Source organism: Myodes glareolus, chromosome X, assembly GCF_982192425.1.
Source record: "Myodes glareolus chromosome X, mMyoGla1.1, whole genome shotgun sequence".
In the NCBI taxonomy this organism is placed as follows: domain Eukaryota; kingdom Metazoa; phylum Chordata; class Mammalia; order Rodentia; family Cricetidae; genus Myodes; species Myodes glareolus.
The window spans coordinates 140973587-140988510 of NC_142053.1; the positions used below are offsets into that span (position 1 = coordinate 140973587).

Below are 14924 nucleotides of genomic sequence, written 5' to 3' on the forward strand. Positions count from 1 at the left end.
TTCATTTAAGTAATTTTCTTTTAAAGAATCTAAAGGCTTGGGATATGACTGAATAGAATCATTTGTTGACCCTACGGATATAAAACCAGCTGTCAATGATACCTCTTGACTATTCTGGGTAATGTTCTAAAGTTGTGGGCTTGATGGCAGATGTCTGGCATCTCCTTTAATGAGGGAACACAGGTAGAGTATAGACCATGGAATTATCTTTTCCTAAGAGAAAGACTCAAATGCAAGGGTATTGGGCATTTCAAATTGAACTAGCATGTGAGTCACTGGAGATGACCCTGTTGTCTTTTTCTCCCTCTGGGCTGCAGGGCCCTTATGTTTAGAGCTTCTCCACACCCTTGCACTCAGGATTGAAGAGAAGGGACCAAATGATTTAGGCATAGAAAGAGTCAGAGGAAGGAAGTCCCATTAATCTAGAAAGATGAGCAGGGCATGCAGGCCTTTAATGCCAGCACTGGAGAGGCTTTAGCTTGGGGATCTTTGTGTGCTTAAGGACAACATGGTGTTTAAAACATTGCCCCCTCCCACACCCCACATGCCACTATGACATCAGAGTGGTGGTCCAATCATTTGGCTATGGAACGTGGGATAATTTACATATGATTACCGACTGGCCGAGTCGGTAATCGACTCGCCCCCAAGATGACATTTGTGTACACATAGTTTCCAGAGAAACCTCAGTTTGTGCTGGTGGTTAGACAAGCAGAGTGCTGCTCCTCTACCATCCTTAAAAAAGAGCAAAATTTGGTAAACCATTGGGAGATTCAATCCTGGCTATAGAACTAATTCAGACAAGAGACTTCTGGGTTGTGTGCCCAGTCCATTTTCCCAGATAATGCTAGAAAACCTGGGAATTCACTAGTATTACTTAAATGAGTTCCAGAAGGAAAGGACCTCATGTTCATGACCAACATTTTGGGGAAGGAGATGACTTCGGGAAACAGACACCAAGCTACAGGGAGGTCAGAAAGGTGAGAAATCGCTCTTCAGAACAAAATTCAGACTAGCTGAAAAATTGTCAACTACCTCTTCCAGGAAGACCACAGGGTGGCCCTGCCACAAAAAGTCACTCAGTGGAGTGAAGGTGTAAGTCACAGACAATCCCACACCAGTTTGGAATTATGATTAATAGAATGGTTATTTATTCAAAGGGGAAAAAACTTACAGATTACCATCTCAGACAACAGCCCCTCCGCACGACAGGAAAGGAGTCTAGGAGCCAGAAGCGGAGCCGGAAGCCAGAGAGGGAGTGGAGGACAGTCGCTGCTTTATTTAGAGAGAGAGAGAGACCACGCCCCAATGGGCTGGTAACTCAGTGGCGATTGGCTGAAGGAGCGGAAGGAGCTCCCGCAGCATTTCCCCCTTTTGTTTAAGTAAGAGGGTTCTAAGTCTACTACGAAATTATATACAATAAGTACAAACCTATGAAATTATATACAATAAATAAAAATATCCTATTCTAACTAGCTTGAGTCTTGTATAACAAATAACTTGGCCAAGTCATGAAAGGAAAGTAACTACATTTATATAATCTTCAATCCCATCGAAGATCTGAGAAGAGAAATAATGTTACCTGAGTAATTAGGAAGTACAATCAAACAACTTCCAGAACATGCAACAAATCACAGAGACAACTGGCTACCTGGGCAAACACCCAAAGTCACGTTTGCAGTGTTGAAGCAACCAACTTTGGCTAAGGCCTGACGTAACTGACATACCATTTTCAAAGGCAAGAAACTTCAAAACTATCTTACCCTGTCGTGGCAGGATATGACAGTCCTGTTTTTATCCATTTACAGATATTCTGTAACTCTCTCAGTAGTTGAGGTATGAGCATTTCTTTACCCAAAGGCCAGTTCTGACAAGAAGAAAGGCTCCAGGTAGAGTGTTTTTGGTGTTCAACATTCTCTCGGGAATAGATCAGTGTTGCCAGGAGTGATTATGTCTCCCTACCACAGAACTCTGAATTAGATTAAAGGCCATTTTCTACAGCTCTTTGAAGAGGTTGAAGATTATCTATCTATACTGAATATAATCACTATGTATCTAAAGAACCTGATTAGTCTAATTATAAATGACAAACGTAGATGACTATTGATCTATATAATTCTCAATATCTATCTAACTTAAAGACTGAGATAATAAACAACTGTGCAATAAATGAGGACAATATGACCTCCAAATATAAACAATGTGCAAGTATACATTGCAATATGGTAAATATATATATCAATACATAAACAATATATAAGTATCTTGATCAGAGGTAGAAGTGTACAATGCAATATGGTAAATATACATATATCAATACAATTATATATATCAATACATAAAAATATTTTAAACAGAGGTAGAAGCATGCATGCATAAAATAGTCAACATAATTTAACTTTGTATAAATATATAAGAATCGATACCAATATGTTTGTCTAAAAACAATAGCTCACAAGTACAAATCAATTATCCCATAATCCAATTATCCCTCTTTTTTTTAAGATTCCTGTGCTTATAAAATTCCTCCCCCAACCCTCAACCATATACTAATTATAACCAACCCCTAAATTATGTCCCTAAACCCAAGGACAAACTTTACTGGCAGAGGGGATGTCGTTCTCTAGAATTACTCCCAGCTGTCATGGGGGCGACATTCTTTCTGGGGAATCCTGTGAAAGTAAAATGATGGTTAAATTTCAAGATCAATGTCTTTTAAAATTGCAAATAGTCTCTGAGTATTTTGTGGAGGTCTGGCCAGAATGTTGTACAAGATGTGCACCATTTCAGCTAACCAAGTTGGAACCTTCTTGTGCAGCTGGTACCCAAAACAGATCTGGTAGTAGCACTATCAGTATCATGACGTCATCTCAACCAGGTGGAGTTGTTGTTATGGGGCCCCATCTTCTTCCTGGAAACTTCAAATGTCACTGCAGGAAAAACTCATTGTTCATTGTGGAAAACTTAAACAGAATCATATAGACATATACAGACATACATATACTCAATGAAAGGCATGATAGATATATTTAATGAAAGGTATGATAGATATGAAGAAAAGTAAAGATGCTTTCTAAACTCATATTTCTTTCTGTCCCATATCATGGCTCTTGACATGAGACATAAACTCCAGAAACTCTGGGTTTTTCTTTTAACAACAGGCATGGAATTAGAGAGGGACTGAGCCAGAATCCAACTCCAAAACCAGCTCTATAAATTTAGAAATATGATCTAGTATATCTTACTTACAGAACCTATTCAGTTTTCTTGAGAGTCCCTGTTGGGTAGTTATTTTTCCATCTGTCAGTATTCAAACATCCAGGGTCCATTGAACTTTTCAAAGATCAGTGTTTTCTGTGGAGATAAGAACAGAACCCTGCCACCATTCTATATGTTTTTCTTACCAACTGTATGAATATCATCATTGTAGATGAGTTGTCATTTCTCCTTTCCAAGAGGTTTCTCCTCTTCAAATCGAACCTTTATTTATTTTGATGGTATCTACAATTTTTCTTCTCCTGTGGAAACAAGAGCAAAACCCCTTCCCCAATGTAGCACATCTCCTGGCTTCCATTGAGAGGTCAGTATGTCTTTGAAATAGACAGGTTGGTTTAGTTCAGAAGTTTTTTTCATTATCCAATGCCTCTCTGCTGCTGTTGTTCCTTTTTATTATCATTAAGAAAATTCAAGGTTTATAAAGCATTATGCAATCTATTTCTGGGGGTATCTTTCATCCCTTTCTGTTTGTTTAGCATATCCTTTATAGTACAATTTGATCTTTCTATAACTGTAGGATTCTATAACCTGTAGGATTATTTGGTATACCCGTAATGTATTTTATATTATAATAAGCAAAAAAGCATTTCATTTTCTTAGATACATAAGCTGGACCATTGTCTGTCTTTATTTGTGCAGGTATACCCATGATGGCCATAACTTTCAATGAATGTGTGATTACCGAATCAGCCTTTTCTGAGCTCAGGGCAGTTGCCCATTGAAAACCTGAATACGTGTCTATGGTGTGGTGTACATATTTTAATTTACCAAATTCCATAAAGTGGAACACATCCATCTGCCAGATTTCATTCCTTTGAGTACCCTTTGGGTTACTCCCTGAAGGCAACTGTGTTTGATTATAGAAAGAACAAGTAGGACATCTCTTTATAATGTCCTTAGCTTGCTGTCATGTAATGGAAAACTCTTTCTTTAAGCCTTTACTATTGATGTGATTTTTTCTTGTGAAATTCTGAGGCCTGCAGAATGCTTCCAATCAATAATTGGTCAATTTCAGCATTACCTTGTGTTAGAGGGCCAGGCAGACCAGTATGGGACCAGATGTGTGTTATGTACATTGGACAAAGCCTATCTCTAATTATGTCCTGTACCTGGATAAACAATGAATTCAACTCTGTGTCATCTGGTATGAATTCAGCGGTTTCAATATGCAAGATAACTCTTTCTGCATATTGTGAATCTGTAACTATATTAAGAGGTTCTTTAAAATCCCTTAGCACCATAAGAATGGCATATAATTCTGCCTTCTGGACAGAATTATAAGGGCTTTGTTCCACCTTACTCAATTCTTCCAATTTATAACCTGCTTTCCCTGATTTATTTGCATCAGTATAAAATGTCCGGGCTCCAGTTATTGGAGCATCATGTACAATTCTAGGAAGAATCCAAGAAGTTCTCTTTATGAGGTTAAATCTATCACTTTTGGGATAGTTGCTGTTAATTTCTCCCAAAAAATTAGCACAAGCTCTTTGCCATGGTTCATTATCTTCCTCATTTTTTATTTCCTTTAGAAATAGATTATTTATATTTATAAATATAATACAATCTTTCAAATTTTTCTCTATCCTTTTCTCGCAAAGGTATAGTGAAAAAACAATCTTTCAAATTTTCTTATTTCCTCAGTAGTAAAAGGCACTATAATTTCTGCTGGGTCTATACCTGCTAGTTGACGAAGTCTCAGTTTACCTTTTATAATTAATTCAGAGATCTTTTCTACATAAGTTTTTAATTTTTTACTTTGTTTATGAGGTATAAATATCCACTCTAAAATAATATCTTCCCTCTGCATTAAAATCCTGGTAGGAGAAATACTGGAAGGCAGTATGACTAGGATGGAACTAAGATTCAGGTTCACCCTATCCACATGTGCCTCCTGTAATTTTTCCTCAATCATTGTCAGTTCCTTTTCTGCTTCAACTGTCAATTTTCTGGGACTATTCAACTCTTTATCACCATCTAAAGTTTTTTTTAAATGAACTATTCGATCAGGTGTTATCCCAACAGCTGCTCATAGGCTGGAAATGTCTCCTAACAATCTTTGGAAGTCATTAAGAGTCTGTAACCGGTCTCTCCTAATTTGTGCCTTGTGCATTCGAATTTTCTCTAACCCTATTCTGTAACCTAGGTAATTAATAGAATCTCCTCTTTGAATCTTTTTAGGGGCAATTTGTAATCCCCACCTAGGCAAGACTTTCTTTACTTCTTCAAACATACTTTCCAAAGTATCTTTATTTGAATCAGATAATAAAATATCATCCATGTAATGATAAATTATGGACTTGGGAAATTGCTTACGAATATTTCCAATGGTTTGTTAACAAAATATTGACACAATGTGGGACTATTGAGCATCCCCTGTGGGAGGACAGTCCATTGATATCTCCTAGTAGGCTGAGAATTATTATAAGTAGGCACTGTGAAGGCAAATTTTTCTCTATCCTTTTCTTGCAAAGGTATAGTGACAAAACAATCTTTCAAATCAATAACTATAAGAGGCCATCCTCTTGGTAATAGAGAAGGCAAAGGAATTCCAGATTGTAGCGGACCCATAGGTTGAATTACCTTGTTGACAACTCTTAGATATGTCACCATTCTCCATTTATCACATTTCTTTTTTACAATAAACATAGGAGAATTCCAAGGGCTGGTTGATTCTTCAATATGGTGAGCATCTTGTAAAAGCTGTTCCAAAGCCTGTAATTTATCTTCAACTAGAGACCACTGCTTGATCCATATTGGCTTCTCAGTTAGCCATTTTAAAGGTGGGGCTGTTGGTACCTCTAAAGGTTTGCTACTGACTGTATGTTCTTGTACAGCCTGAATGCCTGGTGACCTTTTTCCATAATACCTCATTATATTCTTCCCAGAATTGTGAGTTCCTGGAACTACAGGAATGTTAATCTGGGTATTCCATTGCTGTAGCAGGTCATGGCCCCATAAATTTATTGCAATATTGGCTATATATTGCCTTTTTCTTCCTATTTGCCCTTCAGGCCCTAAGCATTCCACCCATCTTGTGCTTTGTTTTACATGAGATAGGGTTCCAATTCCCAGAAATTGAACATCTACCTCTTGAAGAGGCCAATTTGGATGCCAAGATTCTGGAGTAATTATACTTACATCTGCACCTGTGTCTAATAAGCCTCCAAAAAATGCCATTTATACAGACTCTTAGCTTTGGTCTTTGATCGTTAATATACGTTTGCCAAAATATACGTTTACTCTGTCCTACTGAATTTTTTGACTCATTCTCTTCATGTAATTCATCATTTAGACCAGTATTACTTTTTACAGCAGACATTGGAGTTTTCAGTTTTCTTGGTGAGACACATTTTCAACTGTAACTGGGAATGACTGGGACACTTTTGGCTTCGGGGCCTGCAAGAGGCCCCTCAAGGAGTTTCCCGATGGTATCAGGTTGCCTTGTCTGTCTGTTGTTGACCTACATTCGTTGGACCAATGTCGGCCTTTACCGCATCTCCTACATATACCTGAAGGCTGAGGTCTCCTACTTTTGTCATTCCCAGAGGAGATATTATTCCTAGAATTTCTTTGCCTGTAATCCCTTTTCAGATGTCCTAATTTACCACAACTAAAACACCTGGTAGTTTGATGTCTCCTCATAGCTTTGGAAATCGCTTCTCCTACCCAGGATTCATCATTTTAGCTAAACATCTCAACATTCATTGTATGCTATATCCATTCTTCCATAGGTGTTGATCTAGATCTTAAAGGCCCAATTATCTTTTTACATTCGGTATTTGAGTTTTCAAAAGCTAGAGATTCAAGAAGTATTCGTCTAGCTTCTGGGTCTGTTATCACTATGTCCAGAGCCTTAATTAATCTTTGCACAAAGTCAGTATAGGGTTCTCTCTGTCCCTGTCTAACCCTGGTATATGATTCGACCCTTTTTCCTGGATCTTGTATTCTATTCAAAGCATTCAAGGCTGTTTTGTGACATAAGGACAGCACTTCTTTGTCATAAAGAGCTTGGACCTGTGGATCAGCATATGCTCCTACACCAAGAATTTGATCTTTAGAAACCTACACACCTTTTGCTCTTCCTTGCTGTTCCATATGTTTGGATTCTTCTCTGAAATAAATTCCAAACATCAAGGAAGGTCCATCATCTAAAACTGCAGACACTAGCTGAGAGAAATCATGGTGGGTAGCTCTGACATTAGAAGCCCAAGTCCTTATCATTTCCTTAACAAATGCAGAGTGCAAGCCATAATTAACGACAGCTTGCTTAATTTCTTTTAACTCATTCATTGCTATTGGTGTCCATCTAGCTTCTTTAACTCCCTCTGAGCCTTTAGAAGTTGACCCTTTGTCAGAATAAATTACAGGGTATGTTAGTAGAACCCTGGGTAAGCCAGTTCTAACAGCTGGTGGTGGCATTGTATCCTGTCATTGTGCCTTCTTACTCTGTTCACCAGCTCCAATAACTTCTTTAATCATTTCTAATCTTTTTATCATTGTCTCCCTTAAATCTTGAATCTCCTGACCTACCCATGTTTCTAGGAATTTCACTAAGGTATCAGTTTTTTGGTTCCCATTCTGAAGGTGCATTATCTGTTACCTTATCAAAACTTTGTGGTAACATCTGAACGTCAAATTCAACAGCCTGAACCCTTTCAGGTAACGTCCTAATACCCTTGGACATGGAGTCAATTTTGTCTATCATAGTATCCACTTGTTCAGATAACCCCTGATTTTCAATAATTTTAATCCTTTCCACTAGTTGTTCATTATTAGTCTGTAAAAATCGTATCTTCCTTACTGATGAAATATTGAAAAGAAAACTGAAACCTAGTAACAACTAAATTAATGTATCCTCATAGTCATATAAACCTTGCATGACATAATCCATTGTATTAATAAAGAAAACAGTAAAATTGGCGTTGGAAACAAAAACTGCCATATTACCAGTTTTTAACAGAGCCAGAGTGGGCGGCTCTGTTGCCAAGTCGCAACTAGCACCACTGCAAAGGTGACAGAAACAGGGTCCTGTTTCAGTGTCTGCCTTAGTATTTGTTAAAATTAGGAAATATAAGTTGCTCAACAAAGAAAATGTAATTAAATCAATTCCATACACGGATCCAGAATCCCAGAATCCAGGGGTAGAAAAGAGCAACGTGGAAGCCGCGTATGCCTCCATGTGACTAAGTTGTTCTGATTCAAACCACTAAAGCGCTGCACTTACAAAGGAAATTTAAAAACTCAGAAAAGAGCAAACCAGGCAGGCAGAGACTGTCCCGAGCCTGTGGAGCTTGGGAGGCGTCGGGTTTAATTGAACTGCTGGCTTCACACACAGGGGACAGGCCGCAGCTGAGGGAGGGCTTGTGACTAGCTGAGCTGGCAGCAAGCAGTTGAGTAGGGGGGAGGGGCGTTCTAAAACCAAACGTGGGGCACCAGATGAAGGCATAAGTCACAGACAATCCCACACCAGTTTGAAATTATGATTAATAGAATGGTTATTTAATCAAAGGGGAAAAAACTTACAGATTACCGTCCCAGACAACAGCCGCTCCGCGCGAACAGGAAAGGAGACTAGGAGCCAGAAGCAGACCCGGAAGCCAGAGAGGGAGTGGAGGACAGTCGCTGCTTTATTTAGAGAGAGAGAGAGACCACGCCCTAATGGGCTGGTAACTCAGCGGCGATTGGCTGAAGGAGTGGAAGGAGCTCCCGCAGCAGTGGAAAGAGGGACCTCTTCAAAAGCTGCCCTGCAGAGGAGGGTCATTTATCCAAAAGAGGCAACTCTGCAAAGAGAGGACCCTCCCCTGGAAAAGAACGCCGCACAAGGAGATGTCACCTCAGAAAAAGTTATCCTGCAGAGGAGGGTTACTCATTTGAGTGGGGTAACTCTGAGGAGAGAGGACCCTCTGCCCATGAAGATTGCCCTGCAGGTAGTGGTCACTCCATCAAAAGCCTCGCTGCAAAGGAGCATCCTTCACCTGAGAAGGGTAACTCTGTAAAGAGAGGACCATCTTCTAGGAAAGATCGCCGCACAAGGAGGCTTAGCCTCAGAAAAAGTTATCCTGCAGAGGAGGGTTGCTCATTTGAGTGGGGTAGCTCTGAGGAGAGAGGATCCTCGGCACGTGAAAATCGCCCTGCAGGGAGAGGTCAATGCATGAAATGCCGCCTTGCTGAGAGTCGCTCAGTGGAATGGGGTATCTCCATAGCGAGAGGATGCTCTGCAGGTGAAGAGTGTCATGTTGAGAGAGGTCAGCCCATCAAAACCAGCGCTTCAGAGGAGGGCCATTTATCTCAGAAGTGTATCTCTGCAAATAGAGGACCCTCTCCTGGGACAGATAGCCGCACAAGGAGGAGTCGCCTCAGAAAAAGCTATCCTGCAGAGGAGGGTTACTCATTCGAGTGGGGTAACGTGGCTGCAAGAGGACCTTCTGAAGGTGAAGATCACCCTGCAGGGAGAGGTCACCTCATCAAAAGCTGCCCTGCAGATGAGAGTCATTCATCTAATAAGGATAACTCTGCAAAGAGAGGACCCTCTCCTGGAAAAGATCACCCCACAGGGAGAGGTAAGCCTCCAAAGAAAAGCCGCCCTGCAGAAGAGCATCTTTCAGTAGACAGGGCTAACTTGGCACCAAGAGGACACTTTGTAAGTGAAGATCGCCCTGTAGGGAGTGATCACCTCATTAATAGCCACCCTGCTGACAATAGTCATTCATCTGAGAAGGGTAACTCTGCAAAGAGAGGACCCTCCCCTGGTAAAGATCGCCGCACAAGGAGGCGTTGCCTCAGAAAAAGTTATCCTGCAGAGGAGGGTTACTCATTCGAGTGGGATAGCTCTGAGGAGAGAGGACCCTCTGCACATGAAAATCGCCGTGCAGGGAGAGGTCACCTCATCAAACGCTGTCCTGCAGAGGAGAGTCATTCATCTAAGAATGATAAGCCTGCAAAGAGAGGACCCTCTCCTGGAAAAGATCGCCCTGCAGGGCGAGGTCAGCCTCTGAAGAAAAGCTGCACTGCAGAAGAGGATCACTCAGATGAAAGGGGTAGCTCAGCAGCAGGAAGACCCTTTGCAGGTGAAGACTGTCCTGCAGGGAGTGGTCAGCCCATCAAAACCTACTGGGCCAAAGAGGGTCATTCATCTGAAAGCAGTATCCCCGCAAAGAGAGGAGCCTCTCCTGAAAAAGAGGGTCATTCAGATGAAAGGGCCAACTATGCAGAGAGAGGATCCTTTGCAGCAAATGATTGCCCCACAGGAAGAGGTAAGGCTCCAAAAATAATCTGCCCTGCAGAGGAGAGTCCCTCAGTTGAGAGGGGTAACTCGGCAGGGAAAGGATGCTCTGCAGCGAAGGATGGCCCCACAGGGAGAGATCAGCCTTCAAAGAAAAGCTGCCCTGAAGAGGAGGGTTGCTCACTGGAAAGGGGTAACTATGTGCAAGGAGAACCCTCTGTAGGGAAAGATAACCCCACAGGGAGATCCAGGCCTCCAAAGAAAAGCCAACATGCAGAGAAACATCTATTTGCCATGGCAAGCTGCCCTCCCCAAACAAGTCCTCCTGCAGAGAAAAGTCTATCTTCTCAGAGAGTCTGCTCTACAAAGAAAGTACATGCAGGGGAGAGAGGTCACTTTGTTGAGAAAAGATGCCCTGCTGAGAAAGGTCAGATGGAAAAGAAAGACATCTGTTTTGAAAAAGTTCATTCTGAGGAGAGAGATCAGTCTTCCCAAAGCAGCTACACTGCAGAGAAAGGTAACAGAGTAGATAGCGGGTACCCTGCGGCGAAAGGTCATCACTCCATGGAAAAAAGCTTTCCTGTGGAGAAACCCTCTACTTCAGGATCCGCGCCTACCATGCCAGTGCCAAAGACCATGCAGAATATTCGAGAAAACAGAGTTGGCAGTGGTGCCAGCACAGTACCACAGATTCCTCACCAGAATGTGGCTGGGACTGTCAACACTGGTCAATCTGTGCTGGCAGGGAAGGTGAGAATGAGAGTTGAATTGAAGTTGCCTGATGAACTTAAGCCATGTCTTGTTGAGGACTGGGAACTGATAAACAAGCATAAGCAGTTATTCCAACTCCCTGCTGAGAAGAATGTAGACACTATTCTCGCAGAGTTTGTCACTTTTGTGAAATCACAGGGAAAGGCTGATAATAGGGAATATTCTGTTGATGAACTTGTATATGGAATAAGAGAATACTTCAACAGGATGCTGGGTGCCCAGCTGCTCTGCCAGTTTGAAAAGCCCCAGTTGGCCCCAATCCACCTGGCTTATCCTCATTTTCCAATGTCTCAGATTTATGGGGCTCCACACCTCCTACGATTATTTACTCAAATTGGGACTGTATTGGCCCACTTCCTCCTTAGTAGGCATAGTCTTATGCAAGTGTCTACGTATATGCACGATTTCCTTAAATACCTAGCTGAGAATTCCACTTCTTTATTTAGTGCCAGCAATTACAAAGTGGCTTCTGCTGAGTATTGTTGCCAAGCCCTGTGAGGGTCAGCTGACCACTCCCTGTTATGACCTGGATCAGTAAACATTTCTGTTTGCTGTTTTTATTATAGTTGTTCTTGAAAACTGTCAAAGTACAACAGGGCTTAATATTTCAGTTTGCTTATTGTTGTGAACAGAAATAAAAATATTAAATGCTTCATCAGTATTTCAACAAGAAATTAATGTTCACTATGAGAATTTGCATTGCTCATTTGACAACATTGCTTAACTGTTGGTGCTTCTTTTACTTACACACTATGAGTTTCTACTAGGTGTTCACATTACATGATAACATGGCCTCATTCCTAGTGCTAAAGGTTCAACACAATGGGTATGCTCCAAAAATATGCATACACATAATTTAAAATAAAAAATCATTTAGAAATATAAAAGGATTGAAGATGGACCTAAGTAGGCCTTGCATTTACTCCTTCATTTCAAATGTGAAAGAAAGGGGTAAAAAAGAGGAAAGACTGAGGAGAAGGAAAAGGAAGGATGGGTTTAAAGTGAAAGGAAGGCTAGAGAGGGGAAGGCGAGGAGGGAGAGGTAGTGAGGGGAGAAGAGAAATAGGTGGAAAGAAGTAGAGGGGAATAAAGAAAAGGGAGTAGATAGAGGAGGAGCAAGAGGAGAAGGTGAAGGAGAAGAAGGGGCAGGAGGAAGACAAAATGAGGAGGAAAAGGAGGAGGAAAAGTGAAAGGAGGAGAAGAAAAGAGAGGAAGAAGAAAAGAGTGGGAGGAGACAGAGAAGGGTAATGAAGAAAAGGAAAGGGAGGAAAAGAGGAGAAAGAGGAGGAGAGGGGCAGGAGGATGCGGAGAAGGATATGGAGGAGGAAAAGGAGATAAGGGACAGGAAGAGAGGGAAGAGAGAATGAAGAGAAAGAGGGAAAGGAGAAGGATAAGGAATAGAGGGGTGGAGAAGGAGAAGAGGAAGAGTAGAGAAGGAATGAGGGGGAGAGGTTGAAGCAAAGGTGAGGGAGGAGGAGGAGAGTTGAGAGAAGAAAAAGAAGAAGAGGAGAAGAGGAGGTAGGAGAAGGAGAGAGGAAGAAGAGGTAAGGGAGAAAGAAGGATGGAGAATGTGGAAGAAAGGGTGAGGGAGGAGAAGGGGAAAGGAAGATGAGATGGTGAATGAGGAGAAGGAGGAAGAAGAAAGGAGAGGAGGGGAGAAGAAGAGGAAGAAGAAAATAAGAGGGGAGGAGGGAAGAAGGAAGAGAAAGGGGGAAAGAAGGATAGAGAAAGGGGTGAGGAAGAAAAGTAAGGGAAGAAGGAGAAAGGTGTGGAACTGCAGCCCCGTGTTACTTATCCCTGCCCCCATTTGAGGTGCTTATCTGCAAAGAAAACATAATAAGTTCCCTCTGCTCCTGGAACTTGGAATGGAATTTTAAGTGCATGCTGACCATTCCTTGATCCCTGCTGAGGTCAGGTTACAGTCCCTTCGCAGCCCCCTCCTCATTTGGTGCCATGGTATAAAAGATAGCCCCAGCAGAACAATAAAGAAGCTGCTGTTCCACCCCAATCTCGTGCTCTGTGAATTCATTCAACCTGGACACCCTCCGCCAAGACTCGTGGTTCCAGACCATGCAGGCGCGGTAACTGGAGGTCTCCACAGAGATAGCTGAGAGATAGCAGAGAGACAGCCGAGAGACCACCAAGATTGGAAAGGTGAGGATAGTGGACCGGGTCATCCTGTAGCAGGCCAGGATGCATTGGGGATTAAGAGATTAATTAAGAGATATAAGAGATAAGAGATAATTAAGAGATAAGAGATATTAAGCGATGGGAAATACCCTGGGTAGATCAGAGCTAAAGTTTCAGTTAAAGAGGTTATTGAAAGAGCAGGGAACAGCTGTAAAAACTAAGACTTTAGAAGATTTTCTTAAAGGTATAGAAATGTGGAGTCCCTGGTTTGTCACCAGTGGAGCCCTCAATATTTCTGAATGGGAATAGGTTCACGGGGATCTTCAAAAAACCTTGAGAAAGAAGGGGACTGAAGTCCTGCCAATAGCCACGTTCTCCCTTTGGAGACTGATCAGGGATGCTTTGCTTACAGAGAAAGTCCAGGTTAAGCAGTCTTTGGAAGCAAAAAAAGAGGTGTTATCTGAGATTCAAGATAGTGAGACCAAGGCTTCTCTTTGTTCTAATGTGGCCTCTGACACAGAGGCAGAACTGCTCCCTCAGCCTGCTAAGGGGAGGCCTGGTATGAAAAAGGAGAGAAAGATTAAAAAGAAAAAGCCTGCAGACTGGGAGGACGGAAATGAGTCACAGGACAGAGTTTCCTCTCAGAATTTAGGGGCTCGTCCCAAGCAAAATTCTCTGGCACAGACACGCCTCTATCCCTCTTTGTCTGATTTTGAAGAGAGCTTGGGAGAATCAACAGGCTCAGAGGAAAAAACTTTAGAGGGAGAAATCGCAGCACTGCAGCAGGAATTATGCAGGGCCCGTTTAAAGAAAAGACAAAAGGACCTCTGGGGAGAAGGATAAACCCCCTCCCTATCCTCTTTCTGATACAATTAGGACCTCTCCAGCCCCTCCCTTTCGGTCAGGCTCGGAGGAGGCTCCCTGCAGAGGCGTTAAGTGCTATCCAGTAGTCTCTCCTGTTGTGGAAATTCCAGATCCCAACAATCCAGGGCAGATTTTTCTCAGTCATGAACCTCTGGCTTTTAAGGATTTAAAACAATTAAAGGAAGCTGCCAGCATTTAAAGCACCCAAGCCCCATTTACGTTATCTCTTATGGAGTCTTTTAGGGCTATTAACCTCACCCCAAGTGATTGGCAACAGCTCTGCCCTGCTGTGCTTAGTGGGGGGGGGGGCTTCTTATTTGGAGAGGGGAGTTTCATGATAGATGTATTCAGATTGCCGCTCAGAATGCACTGCATGGGCAACTCCAAAGAAACGCTGACATGCTAGCAGGGACAGGTGCTTTTGGGACCATTCAGCAAAAAATTCAGTACGATCTGGCAGAGATTATTGAAAGATGTTCAGTGGATCTGTTCTTCCCTTCCCATTCCTCCGGGAGTTCTTAAGCCCCTTTATGACATGCTGCCTGGGGACTCTTCCCCTGCTTCCCCCAGGATCATGACTCCAGCAGCAAAAGAGTTCCTAGATACCTTGCTTAATGCTATTGAGCGAGCACATCTCCGCTGCCTCGATTATGCTTGCCCTT

General features: G+C 42.1%; 1 protein-coding gene across 1 annotated transcript; it reads left to right on the forward strand.

Annotated features, from left to right (window-relative positions):
- The first annotated feature begins 9427 nt into the window (after window positions 1–9427).
- Window positions 9428–11767, forward strand: LOC148117517 (uncharacterized). Its single transcript, XM_087902574.1, has one exon. The coding sequence runs from the start codon at window positions 9428–9430 to the stop codon at window positions 11765–11767; it is 2340 nt and encodes a 779-aa protein (XP_087758700.1).
- Window positions 11768–14924: the final 3157 nt, after the last annotated feature.